This window comes from Platichthys flesus, chromosome 3 (assembly GCF_949316205.1).
Source record: "Platichthys flesus chromosome 3, fPlaFle2.1, whole genome shotgun sequence".
Lineage (NCBI taxonomy): Eukaryota > Metazoa > Chordata > Actinopteri > Pleuronectiformes > Pleuronectidae > Platichthys > Platichthys flesus.
Genome location: NC_084947.1, coordinates 250,025 through 263,289, shown reverse-complemented (window position 1 = coordinate 263,289; position 13,265 = coordinate 250,025). Strand labels below are relative to the sequence as shown.

At 48.4% G+C, this 13,265-nt stretch overlaps 2 protein-coding genes across 3 annotated transcripts; one reads left to right on the top strand and one right to left on the bottom strand.

Moving 5' to 3' along the window:
• The first annotated feature begins 121 nt into the window (after positions 1-121).
• LOC133934728 (bromodomain-containing protein 3-like) lies at positions 122-10,690 on the top strand. Of its 2 annotated transcripts, none has more exons than XM_062381193.1 (12): positions 122-216; positions 2,639-2,922; positions 3,406-3,517; positions 3,915-4,052; positions 4,128-4,275; positions 4,434-4,603; positions 6,354-6,764; positions 7,209-7,337; positions 7,409-7,591; positions 7,788-8,008; positions 8,083-8,381; positions 8,480-10,690. In XM_062381193.1, the coding sequence occupies exons 2-12, from the start codon at positions 2,831-2,833 to the stop codon at positions 8,596-8,598; spliced, it is 2,022 nt and encodes a 673-aa protein (XP_062237177.1). In that variant the 5' UTR covers positions 122-216; positions 2,639-2,830; the 3' UTR covers positions 8,599-10,690. The 2 variants fall into 2 exon arrangements, with proteins under 2 accessions (XP_062237177.1, XP_062237176.1); XM_062381192.1 differs by having other exon boundaries at positions 7,409-7,615.
• A 246-nt stretch (positions 10,691-10,936) lies between these two features.
• On the bottom strand, positions 10,937-13,077 carry LOC133934852 (putative uncharacterized protein BRD3OS). The gene has a single exon (XM_062381204.1). The coding sequence runs from the start codon at positions 12,242-12,244 to the stop codon at positions 11,939-11,941; it is 306 nt and encodes a 101-aa protein (XP_062237188.1). The 5' UTR covers positions 12,245-13,077; the 3' UTR covers positions 10,937-11,938.
• Between the last annotated feature and the right edge of the window lie 188 nt (positions 13,078-13,265).

The following is a 13,265-nucleotide window of genomic DNA, read 5'->3' as shown; positions in this document are numbered from 1 at the left end:
AATCACAGCCTCGCAAACAGCTCAGAGCCAATCACAGCGCCCCAGTGGCCCAAGCGGCCAATCGGAACACAACAACATGCATGATGCCCCTGAGCCGTGCGCCTGCGCACTGGGCAGACAGCTGATAACTCATCTATTATGCTACTTGGCTAAACCCGAGCGGAGAGAGAAGCCGCCGCAGCCGCCGCGGGACGCACCGGAGGAGCCGAACCCGAAGTAAAGCCGCTCTCTGACCGGGGGCGGGGGGGTGCTGGCGGGGGAACCGGCCGCATGGGAGGCCCGGTGGGTGCAGGAGGTGCTGGAGGGTCGGAGGCGCTCGGCGCCTTCAGACAAAGCTCAGCTAACAGGCTAACAGCTCATTAGCTAGCCAAACACCGCGGCAACATCTGCAAAGATCGGAATTCTAAACCTTCCGATCCGGTCACTGCGCGTCTCATAACCGCGTAAAAGTCCCGGTGAGTCGTCCCGCGCTGCCCCGGGGCCGCCGCGCCCGCCAGAACCCGCAGTAACGCTCTTTTAACGGGCTCGATCAGTAGCTTAGCTCGGTTAGTTAGCGACCTAGCTCGTATTTTGCATCGGCTTGCCCGCCATCTTTTTAAAGCGAGATAAATGAGCTTCTTCGTTAGCCCACGGAGCCGCGGGCCCGCGGCCGCAGCTGGAGCGGGTCTGTGCGGGCGAACCACCGAGTAAAGCCGGGCCCGGGGGCTCTGCGGCGGGTGGTTGAGCTGCAGGGGACTGGATGTGTGCAGTTTGTGGGTCGCAGCGCTGAGTGTTAGCTGTTAGCTCCGCGTTAGCAGCGACAGACAGCGAGCAGCCGCCGGGACCGGAGGTTTGTGGCTCGTTGTCCGGGCGGCGGGTGTTTATTGTGGGTTCGGAGAGGGAGAGCTCCGGTGGTTCTGGTCCCGGTGTTCGGGCCTGAACCGGTTTGTGTCTGAGGTGAACGGATCAGAAACACATGTGTTCAGAGTAAATCTGAAACTAATGTTGACAAATCCTCGGTTTGAATCAGTCACATCGATGATTGACGTGTGATCAGTGGTCGATGACGTGATTCAGGGGCTTTGTGACGAGTTTCAAGTTAAAAGTGAAACTAGTGCTCGGTCGGATGTTTCATCTGTTATTTAAAATATGTAATTATCACATGTGAACTAATCTCAGCGATGAATCGAGTGTGAAGTGATTATTGTTTCCATCTGATGGATGTTTGCTTTTCTACTTTCTGTCACTGTGAACTGGTTTTCAGGTTTTCTGTCTATTTGACCAAATTATTAATTGATAAAGTAAATCAACCGAGTGAATTGATAAAGATTATGACTTGTTCCATCTTTAATGGAAATAAAAGAGATCATCTGGATAATTTCTCCTGTGTTGTCTGGCATTCAGTTTGTTTTAAAATGAGAGAATCTGAAAAAGTATTGTATAAAGTAGTAGTGAATTGAGTTATTAGGTGTTTTCTGCTTCGCTTGACCTCTTTCCTTCTGACCCGAGCTCCTGTACATTATGTCTTGCTCAGATGTTGGAGTCGGGGAAACTGGTCATTTAACTTTTCTCAGTCTCTAGCACGAGTTTCTGAAAAGTCTCAGATTCTGACAGGAAACTGAAAATCGTTATTTTCACTGTTATCTGTTTTTATAGAATTCCTCAGAATGTTGATCTGAACGGTTCACACTTGCTGAAGTCAACATCCTTCAGTTCCGCTTCTTATTTGACAGAAAAATTATTCCGTTTATGGTTTGACCTTAAAATAATGTTTAAAATGGTCAAGAAACCTGTTATCTGCAGTTATTTGAAGTGTGTGATGCTTCCCTGTCACGTCAGTCTCTGTTCTTTTTAATCTTGAATATTTACATCAGTTTCGGTCTCAATCGCCTGCGTCCTCTGAATGTTGAGTGGCAGTTCAGACCTGATCACCTCACACTGGTAAAACAATAAAACATATTGATGTTTAATATTTCTAAATATAGAAAGACGAAGAAAATATTTCTGAAATCTCCATAAATTAATAGAACTAAGAACATTATTAAATTCAGATATGATCATTTTTCTCTGCTTCTCCCCGACACTCGCTGCACGTTAACATGTTGTCACCATTTGAAATGATGTCATCAGGAGCGTACACACTTGACTTTCTGCAGCAAAATAATTAATATTGAAACTTAATCATATATTGTTTTTTTTATTTTAGTTCCATTTAAACAGGATGCTTTAGATGAAACAGAAATAGTCACATCAATAGTCTATGTGCGATGAAATCAGCCGAGTGGGATTTAAGATTTCTGACCTAAAACCATCACCACATGAAACCTAACAACGTTTTCATAATTTGTCTGAGAAAATAAAATTCTAAACTTTGTTTTCATACTTATAATTTTATTTTCTTTTTATATTTATTTATTATCAAGTATTGGTCTCAGAATCTTATTTAATATTATCAGCCCAAAAAATCCGTATCAAACAGGATGGTGTCAAAATGATGGCAACATCATTTTCCAGAAAATTGTAATTATTCATTAATGAGTTGTGACATGTTAATAAGTTGAGAGGTGAAATATCTATATCACAGCTGAGTGTCATCATGGTAACGTGAAAGGTTTAACAGTTTGAAAAAGTGAATGATGATTCTGTGTCTGTGTCTCAGGTGTGAGATGGGAGTTTGTCTCCTGGAGGGAAACACCGAGCTACAGCACCGGCACCGGCCCAGCCTGAAGTGAACACAGCAACACACACCTGTGTGCCCACGCACGCCTCACACCACAGGGGGAGTTGTTTTCTCATCTTCAGGTCAGACACTGCTGTCCCACGGTGCATTGTTACGTCACCATCGTCCACCATGTCGGACGCCCCCGAGGCTGCGCCACCCAGCCCCCCCACCCTCACCAACCCAACAGCCCCCGAGGTCACGAATCCCACTAAACCTGGCAGGTCAGTAACCAATCACACCTGAGCTGAGCCCAGCGACCAAGAGAAAAGCTGTTTTCACACATTCGTTTAGTGAGTCCTGTGAAGCAGCAGCAGCAGCAGCAGGTTGTCGGGTCCGACTCGTTCACAACAACTGGAACATGTAGGAACATCAGGCGAGGGGCGGAGCCTGTAGAGCAGCAGGAGGCGGGACCTGACGTATAAGTTCTGCTGTGGAAAGATCAGTTGACGTCTTCTACGTGTCCGGCTCCTGTTCTTCATCCTGAGATGTTTCAGTTCTTCCAGTTTCATGTCCGTCACGTGTTAGAAACCTCATCATCAGAATCCAGAACATGTCCAGAGACACTGACTCAGACATTTGTTCTCACAAAGAGAACCTGCAGAACATGTCAGGAGCGTGTCTGTGTTTCAGTTCATGTCTGAAACAGCTTGAACATTAAACACAGATTTACAGTGATTGAAACTCACCTCTTCTGTTTCCTCCAGAAAAACCAACCAGCTGCAGTACATGCAGAACGTGGTGGTGAAGACTCTGTGGAAACATCAGTTCGCGTGGCCCTTCTACACACCTGTCGACGCCATCAAGCTCTGCCTGGCGGTGAGTCACCGTCCTAACAGACACACTCTGTTCATCTTCAGTTTCAACCGACAACACAACACAAGACGCACACAGACAACAAACCTAAACTGAATCAATGTCAGATTCATGTGGAGCACATTAAAAAGATAGACTGTTGATAAGTATTGGTAAGCAGTGTACATTCAATCCTAACAACACCCAGCCCGAGCTCTGGCCCACATCCACACGACTACGTTTTAGTTTGAAACTGATCTGTACACCTAGTGACCAGACTACACAATTACCATTTGACCTCACAATGAAATGGAAGTATGGGCTGGTCTCCTGAGGTGGCGTTTAACAACAAACATTTGTCGCTAATAAGTGAGTCAGAGCAGCCATTTTGATTCTAAGTTAATAACGTCCGTGTTTCCAGGACTACCACAAGGTGATCAAGAACCCGATGGACATGGGAACCATCAAGAAACGTCTGGAGAACAATTACTACTGGAGCGCCAGCGAGGCCATGCAGGACTTCAACACCATGTTCACCAACTGTTACATCTACAACAAGGTAGGTCACACCCGACGCTCACACCTGGTCACGCCCACTGACATGTGACAGCCCCGCGTCTCCCTCTGATCTCAGCCAACAGATGACATCGTGCTCATGGCTCAGGCCCTGGAGAAGATCTTCCTGCAGAAGGTGGCTCAGATGCCTCAGGAGGAGGTGGCCCTGCTGCCCCCGGCCCCCAAAGGGAAGAACAAGAGCAAGCAGCCCGCCAGCGCCACCACAGGTAACACCACAGCACTACAGGTGGACTGGACCACAGGTCCTTCTTCAGTTCTACAACAGTTTACCCTGAAGTATTTTTATACTGTTATATTATTGACTGGTTTTACTGTGTAGTACTACTGTATCAGGTGTACTTACTGTACTCTCTCTTTCTCTCAGTGAGTCCGCAGGCGGAGTCTTCAGCCTCCCCTCCCCCCTCCTACCCCTCCCCCTCCCCTTCTCAGACACCTGTCATATCTACCACGCCCACACCTCTCCAAGCCACGCCCCCTGTTTCAGCACCGCAGCCCCCAGCAACAATGATGTCATCTGCGCAGCCTGTTGTCAAGGTAACACACGTCACACCATCTAAAATACAAAGACAGACACCTGTCTCTCTCTCTGTGTCTCCCACCTGTCTGTCTCTCTCTCTGTGTCTCCCACCTGTCTCTCTCTCTCTGTGTCTCCCACCTGTCTCTCTCTCTCTCTGTGTCTCCCACCTGTCTGTCTCTCTCTGTGTCTCCCACCTGTCTGTCTCTCTCTCTGTGTCTCCCACCTGTCTCTCTCTCTCTGTGTCTCCCACCTGTCTGTCTCTCTCTGTGTCTCCCACCTGTCTGTCTCTCTGTGTCTCCCACCTGTCTGTCTCTCTCTCTGTGTCTCCCACCTGTCTGTCTCTCTCTCTCTGTGTCTCACACCTGTCTCTCTCTCTGTGTCTCACACCTGTCTCTCTCTCTGTGTCTCACACCTGTCTCTCTCTCTGTGTCTCACACCTGTCTCTCTCTCTGTGTCTCACACCTGTCTCTCTCTCTGTGTCTCACACCTGTCTCTCTCTCTGTGTCTCACACCTGTCTGTCTCTCTCTCTGTGTCTCCCACCTGTCTGTCTCTCTGTGTCTCCCACCTGTCTGTCTCTCTGTGTCTCACACCTGTCTGTCTCTCTGTGTCTCACACCTGTCTGTCTCTCTGTGTCTCACACCTGTCTGTCTCTCTGTGTCTCACACCTGTCTCTCTCTCTGTGTCTCACACCTGTCTCTCTCTCTGTGTCTCACACCTGTCTCTCTCTCTGTGTCTCACACCTGTCTGTCTCTCTGTGTCTCACACCTGTCTGTCTCTCACACCTGTCTGTCTCTCCCACCTGTCTCTCTCTCTCTGTGTCTCACACCTCTGTCTCTCTCTCTCTCTGTGTCTCACACCTGTCTCTCTCTCTGTGTCTCCCACCTGTCTGTCTCTCTCTGTGTCTCCCACCTGTCTGTCTCTCTCTCTCTGTGTCTCCCACCTGTCTCTCTCTCTCTGTGTCTCCCACCTGTCTGTCTCTCTCTGTGTCTCCCACCTGTCTGTCTCTCTGTGTCTCCCACCTGTCTGTCTCTCTCTCTGTGTCTCCCACCTGTCTGTCTCTCTCTCTCTGTGTCTCACACCTGTCTCTCTCTCTGTGTCTCACACCTGTCTCTCTCTCTGTGTCTCACACCTGTCTCTCTCTCTGTGTCTCACACCTGTCTCTCTCTCTGTGTCTCACACCTGTCTCTCTCTCTGTGTCTCACACCTGTCTCTCTCTCTGTGTCTCCCACCTGTCTGTCTCTCTGTGTCTCACACCTGTCTGTCTCTCTGTGTCTCACACCTGTCTCTCTCTCTGTGTCTCACACCTGTCTGTCTCTCTGTGTCTCACACCTGTCTGTCTCTCTGTGTCTCACACCTGTCTGTCTCTCTGTGTCTCACACCTGTCTGTCTCTCTGTGTCTCACACCTGTCTCTCTCTCTGTGTCTCACACCTGTCTCTCTCTCTGTGTCTCACACCTGTCTCTCTCTCTGTGTCTCACACCTGTCTGTCTCTCTGTGTCTCACACCTGTCTCTCTCTCTGTGTCTCACACCTGTCTGTCTCTCTGTGTCTCACACCTGTCTGTCTCTCACACCTGTCTGTCTCTCCCACCTGTCTCTCTCTCTCTGTGTCTCACACCTCTGTCTCTCTCTCTCTGTGTCTCACACCTGTCTCTCTCTCTGTGTCTCACACCTGTCCTTCTCTTTCTCTTTCTCTTTCTCTCTCACACCTGTCCGTCTCTCTCCCTGTCTCACACCTGTCTCTCTCCACATGTCTGTCTCTCTAACAGAAGAAAGGTGTGAAGAGGAAAGCCGACACCACCACTCCCACTACGTCCGCCATCTCTGCTGGTCGTGCCGACTCTCCATCTGCTCAGGACAACAAACCAGCTAAACTGGGCTCGTCCCGCCGTGAGGCCGCCGCCCGCCCTGCTAAGACCCGCAGAGAGACGGTTGAGGATGTGGCAGGGGGTGAGATGGGAGGAGGAGGAGGAGGAGGAGGAGGAGGAGGAGTTGGGGGGAAGAAGGTCGGTAAGCTGGGCGAGCAAATGAAACACTGCGACGCCATCCTGAAGGAGATGCTCTCGAAGAAACACGCCGCCTACGCCTGGCCCTTCTACAAGCCCGTGGACGCAGAGGCACTGGAGCTGCACGACTACCATGACATCATCAAACACCCCATGGACCTCAGCTCCGCCCGGGTAACACGCATGACATCACACATGACAGGTCACATGTCATCACACTGTGAGACAGGGCTGCGTGCGGTAAAACGTTATTTAAATGATGCAGCAGCAGCTGAGAAGGTCCTTGTCATAGAAATAGTTTAAATACACTAAACGTTTCCCTGTCTGTGTTTGTCCAAGTTTCAGATTAAATCTATGATCTTATTAAATACATTTTATATCAAACAGAAGAACGTGTAACATTCCGTCACGCCTTTTAATTTATACGATTTATATACACGCATCTGCTGATTGGGCAGCCCCTCGGACACACCCACCAGGCGATAGGAAACGAAGCTCGTTGACACGTTTAGAGGAAAGATGTGGTTCACCTCTAAGAAGCAGTGCAGCTTGAACCTCAGATCTCCATCCCCAGGTTCAGTCTGGTGGTTGACCTCAGTTTATTTCATGTGTCAACAGAAAAAGATGGATAAAGGCGAGTACAGTGACCCTCAGAGCTTTGCCACTGACGTCAGGTTAATGTTCTCCAACTGTTACAAGTACAACCCTCCAGACCATGAGGTCGTGGCCATGGCCCGAAAGCTGCAGGTACGTCAACCCTCAGATTCCAGAACAAGCTCCGCCCGTGTTCAGGTCATTGATGTGACTGTCGCCCTCAGGATGTGTTTGAGATGCGTTTCGCTAAGATCCCGGACGAGGGCCTGGAGGTGTCCGTCCCGTCCACCACACCACTGGTCAGTAAAAGCACCGCCTCCTCTGACAGCAGCAACAACTCCTCCTCAGACGAATCTTCCGACTCCGAGGAGGAGCGAGCCACGCGATTGGCTGAGCTACAGGAGCAGGTTGGTGCTGCTGAGCAATCACAGGTCAAGAACATCCTGGTTTCCTTCTTTAATACTGAACATTGCTATTGATTTAAAGAGTAAATGAAATTTCAAATATTCATAGTAATCATTGATTGAACTGAACGATCAGTGGAAGGCGTTCCTGATTATTGATCTGAGATTGTAGATATTGATAATTAGTCTATTCCACCAGTTGAAGGCGGTGCACGAGCAGCTGGCCGTCTTGTCCCAGGCTCCGGTCAGCAAGCCAAAGAAGAAGAAAGAGAAGAAAGACAAGGAGAAGAAGAAAGACAAAGGGAACAAAGGGAAGATGGAGGAAGAGAAGAAGCCAAAGGCTGCTGCTCAACAGCCCAAACCAGCCAATCAGAAGAAGGCCCCGGCCAGGAAAGCCAACAGCACGGTGACCGCAACCAGGTATGACTCAGTTCATCAGCGAATCCCAACGTGTGTAGAATGCACCTGACTAACCGCTTCCTGTGCGTTTCCAGGCAACCTAAGAAAGGCAGCAAGACGTCAGGCGGCGGCTCGGCGAACGGAGACGACGGCGAGGAGTCGTCTCTACCGATGTCGTATGACGAGAAGCGCCAGTTGAGTCTGGACATCAACCGGCTGCCGGGTGAGAAGCTGGGGCGCGTGGTTCACATCATCCAGTCCAGAGAGCCGTCGCTGCGGGACTCGAACCCCGACGAGATCGAGATCGACTTCGAGACGCTCAAACCCTCCACGCTGCGCGAGCTGGAGCGCTACGTCAAGTCCTGTCTGCAGAAGAAGCAGAGGAAGCTGCTGCGTAAGAACCAGCACCACACAAACATGACCCCCGCCACGGATCCACCGGTTTGTTAACCTCTCCCTCTCTCTCAACCCCCCCTCCCCCCCCCCCTTTAGAGAAGGCAGCAGGCGGCGGGGCTTCAGGAGGCGGGGCTAGTCGTTTGAGTGGCAGCTCTTCTTCCTCCTCTGATGACAGCTCCTCAACGGGAACCTCCTCTTCCTCCGACACAGACTGAACACACATACGCAACACACACACATGTTACTGAACACAGAGTTTATACACACACTCAATCACAGGAACGACAGTTAACACATGAACACACATCCATGTAAACTTCCACCATGAACACACACAAGACAGAGATCCAAACTCTGAACTTCTTACAACACACACGCCCAGACTTGGAGACTGTATGTAAATAAGCAAACCTGTTTTTTAGCTCCTAGTGTTTTGTTTTTTTTTCCTTCCTGGAGTAATGCAGAGACCGAAGAAGAAAGAACTTGTCAGGGAGGAGGAGGAGGAGGAGGAGGAGGTCTGTCTTGTACTGATCTTCTCTTAGCTCGTCTCGCTGCTGTGGAGAGAAATAAAAACATCCACATTTCTTCTTCCACGGTTTGGACGTCGGCTGCGACCCCTGACCTCTGAACACATTCCGGGAGCATCTGTCATCATCAGGAGGACGAGGAGGTCTCAGTGGGTTCACATCGTTCGAGTGAAGCTGTAGTCGAGCAATAAGTGAAACGGTCTTCAGAGAGGAGGCGTGTCTGAGATGAAGCTCGGAGCATCATGGGAGATTTAACCAAAACCCGGAGAGGAACAAGCGTCTCTTCTTCTGGTGCGTTCACACGAGACTTCGTACAAAGTCGAGGCAGAGCAGTTTGCAGGTTTAGTTTCTGTCGATCTTCCCCCGGAGTTTCCACATGTACGACGAGCAGCTTGATCCCGTCTGCCAGGCGCCCTCTCCTGGAGGAGAGCCGGTGAATATTCCCCGTTTGTGTTTATTCACGTGATTAACCTCGATCGACTCAAATGATCCCACGACACGTCCGGTGTGCGCACACCATTAGAGTCCAGTTCGAAACCATTGGCTTAAAAAAAGAACCCTACAAAAAGGTTTGGACAGTCGTGAAAACTGTTGATAAGAAACTTTATTTGAACGTCTCCTGTTAACAGACGCTGTTCGACACGTCCTCTTGTAAAAAGGATGTTACACTTTTGTCATCAGCTGTTTGACACGCAGAGTCCAGGAGCTGCAGTTACAGGCGAGTGGGTTTTGAGGTCAGAGGTCAACCAGTTTTTAATGTGACATTAGTTTAAACTGGTTGGTGAATGACGGATGATTATTGATAAGTGGTAAAGTTCGTCTGTGACTGACGTCTGCAACAATGTCCACGTGTTTTTGATTTCAGTTGATTGACAGTCTGAGAATCAGCTGATCAATCACATCCACTTCCTTTTATGACTGAAAATCAAACAGCTGATGATCAGATATTGATCAGCTGTTGATAAACTGAGCTCATATCCAGGTTTCGTACTGTCGTTCGATTAAGACCCTCTGAGACCGCCGCTGCCCCCTGCTGGTCCGGAATCAAACACAGCCCATTGTTTGACTGGGGTCAACGCTGGGGGCGTGGTCAGCGCTGGGGGCGTGGTCGTTGTACCCAGACAGCGAGACAGACATGTTTCTTTTTAACACTACATCTTTATTTCCTGTTATTTGTTTATTGTTTTTCAGGTTGTGCTGAACCCGTTTGTCTTTATAAGATTCTCGATATAAAAGGTCATTGTACGACGTCTCCTCCCCCCCCCCAGAGGTTAAGAGTCAGAGTTAGAACACCTGAGAAAATAAAAGTTCAGATCACCCTAAAATACCCAAATTTTAATTTTTAATAATTTTAACTCTAAAATGTCCAAAATAAAGAAATCGTCAGGATGAAGACAAAACTCTCAGCAGAAAAAAGTCCAGTGAATATTGGAGATATTTTAGTAAAGTCGCGTTTGATTGGCTCCTTTCGTTTTTCAAATTTTTTTAATATAAAACTAATTTGTTTACATTTCTTCTGTTGGTTGACTGCGCCTCCACCTGGACGCGCTGAGTCACTGCACGTTGAACTTTTAAAAGGAATTGTAATTTACATATTTTAAACAGTTTAATTTCATGTGTTGGTATGACATCACAGTTGTGCCCTCTCCTGATTGGTGGGGCAGTTTGCTGATTCCTTCAGAAGCAGCTTACATTGTGTGATGTTCGTATTTTCTGCGTGTAGCACAATTCATCTTGTTTCTGTTTTGATCTGAGTTTCTGATTAAATCACGTGACCTCACTCCACGTTGTCGGTTTCACCTCTGACTCGCCTGCCGGGGGGGGGGGGGGGTGGCAGCACTGTTTCTATTAGCTCTCAGCTGACAGGCAGTTTCATGTGACCTTCAGAAACGCTTCTTTCTATCGTCAACTTTCAGTTTGTTTCTGTTATGAATGATGCCATCAATTGCAGTCAGTCTGTTCAGTAGTGATTGTGGAGTTGTGGTATCGAGGCCCCGCCCACACACACTCAACCAGCTGTCAATCATGACGTCCAACCTGTGTTTATATCATCAAAAGTTCATGAAACCAAACGGATCAGAAAGACTTGAACAAACATCAGAGAGAGAAGAACGAGCTGAAACCACAGACGCATCTTCAGACATTTATTGAACTTCTTCGGTTTCATGTCCCCTCTGCTAACGTGGAGTCTTATGATCCATACGCAGCTCCTCTGTGTGGCGCTGCGAGGTTGTTATGACGATAGTTTGCTAGGGGAAATAACTACTAAGTTTCAGACGAGTCAAAACTAAACGTAAACTAATCGTAGTTTTCCTTCTCCTCGTTTCAAGAACAAAGTTTTATTTTGGACATTTTACAGACGAATCACGATCAAGCTTAACGACGGATCACAGACGCAGTGACAGACAGCTCGTTGCCGCAGTAACCTCCTCTGGTTCATTTAGTTGATGGTCGAGCTTCGGTTGTTATAGTTAATTTTTGTATTTTAATAAGAAAAAGGAAAAAAGTGATTTTATGTATTTGCATGCACTCCGGCCGTACGTTCCTTCTTCCGTATGTTTGAGCACTGTATAGTAGCTGTATAGTTCCTGTCCGACGTTTAGATCGCCCAGAGAGAGAGGACGAAAACAACACGTGAATAATTTGATGTAATTACTGATATGATCCTTATTTTCTGAGTTCATTTGTTTTCATAAATAAACGTATAAACTGACCCAGTCCACTCTCATTCATACACACCTACTATTCAAATACACACAGTGAAATGTGTATTTTACTGATGAGGTCAGAGTTAACACAACACATGAATATTCGTATATACGCATGTGCTCACGTGGGCGGAGCCTGTGTCAGCTGACTGATTATTGGACATCAGATCAAAGTTCATCTTAAACGTCCTGACTTCTCAAATATCACGAGTAGAAACTGGAACTTATTCAACCAAAAGTTTAAACGTGTTCCAGACGTTCAAAGAGTTCCTGAAGAAAGAATGTGTCAAATAGAATTGATGAGTTGAGTCAGTGTCCTGCTACATGAGGCTGCAGATCCTGGAGCGTCCCTCGCCGTCCTCCAGGACCCGCTTGTCCCGGACCAGCACAGCCTGGTTCCCATAGCTGCTGTACATGGTGGACTGGCTGCGGCTCAGGTAGGTGGAGGGAGGCGCCATCTCCTGCTGCTGCTGCTGCCAGATCATCAGGGACGTGTCCCGGTACCTCAGCCGACAGAACGAGTCCGACAGGGCCTTCTCCGCCAGGAGGGGCCGCCCAGGAGAACCAGGAGAAGCGGAGGAGTCGGGACCAGGTTCACCTGCAGCTGGAGGATCCAAGGCCGACATGATGGCGTCTGCTGGTTCCAGTTCAGATCAAGATCTACCTGAGTCATGATCCAGCAGCAGGTCAGAGGTCAAACTGGATTCAGACAGCTGCCGTTCATCAGTTGACTGACCTTTGACCTTGACAGATCAAAGGTCCACCTTCAGACAGCCTGTGACCAGGGCCAGTGTCTCCACACTCAGGGTGTTTACTCCGGGTTATTATAGGCCCTGTTAGCTTTGCCCAGGTTAATGTATTCTGGGTTATCTTAGTCCAGGTTAATGTATTCTGGGTTATCTTAGTCCAGGTTAATGTATTCTGGGTTATCTTAGTCCAGGTTAACTTCAGGCTTAGAGAGAAGCTAACGGCTGTTAGCACCTGTAGCTTGCGTCCATTCTGCTGTAAGCTAACGGCTAATCCACGAGCTAATCCTACTGTTAGCTCCTGCTAGCTCCTGTTAGCCGAAGCCTTTACTAAATTGATGCGGTGGAGACGTCACCGTCGAACCGTTAAAACGTCAGAACACAAACGGTGACACCCGAGCGACCGTTAGCATCGTTAGCATCGTTAGCATCTGAAGCTGCTGCTGTTTCCAATAGCAACGGTGTGTCTGCAGTCCGGTCCGGGTCGGAACCGAGCACCGAGGCACATGGTTCCTCTGTTAGCATCTGTTAGCATGATCATCTTCGGTCAGATATCATAACTTGATTTACTTGTCCCCGTGAGGAGGGCCAGCTCGGTCCAGTGGAGGTGGTGGGACAGATGACAACCAGCCCCCCCCGGTAGGACACCATCACAGCACCAGGCGGATCCCCCTCAGGGCCTGAAGGTGGCGCCGGTCCCAGTGACACTCCGTGCCCCCCCACTGCGGACTGAACTTATTCAGTGTTCTACATTCTTTTGTAAACAAGTCTTATTATAAACAGTTATATCCATTCACTGTACATATGGGGACATGATAAATCACTTTACACTGTACAGACCGGTGAAATAACATATGTATTTTTTCTGTATTTCTATTTCTTTATATTCCTTCACCCAAGT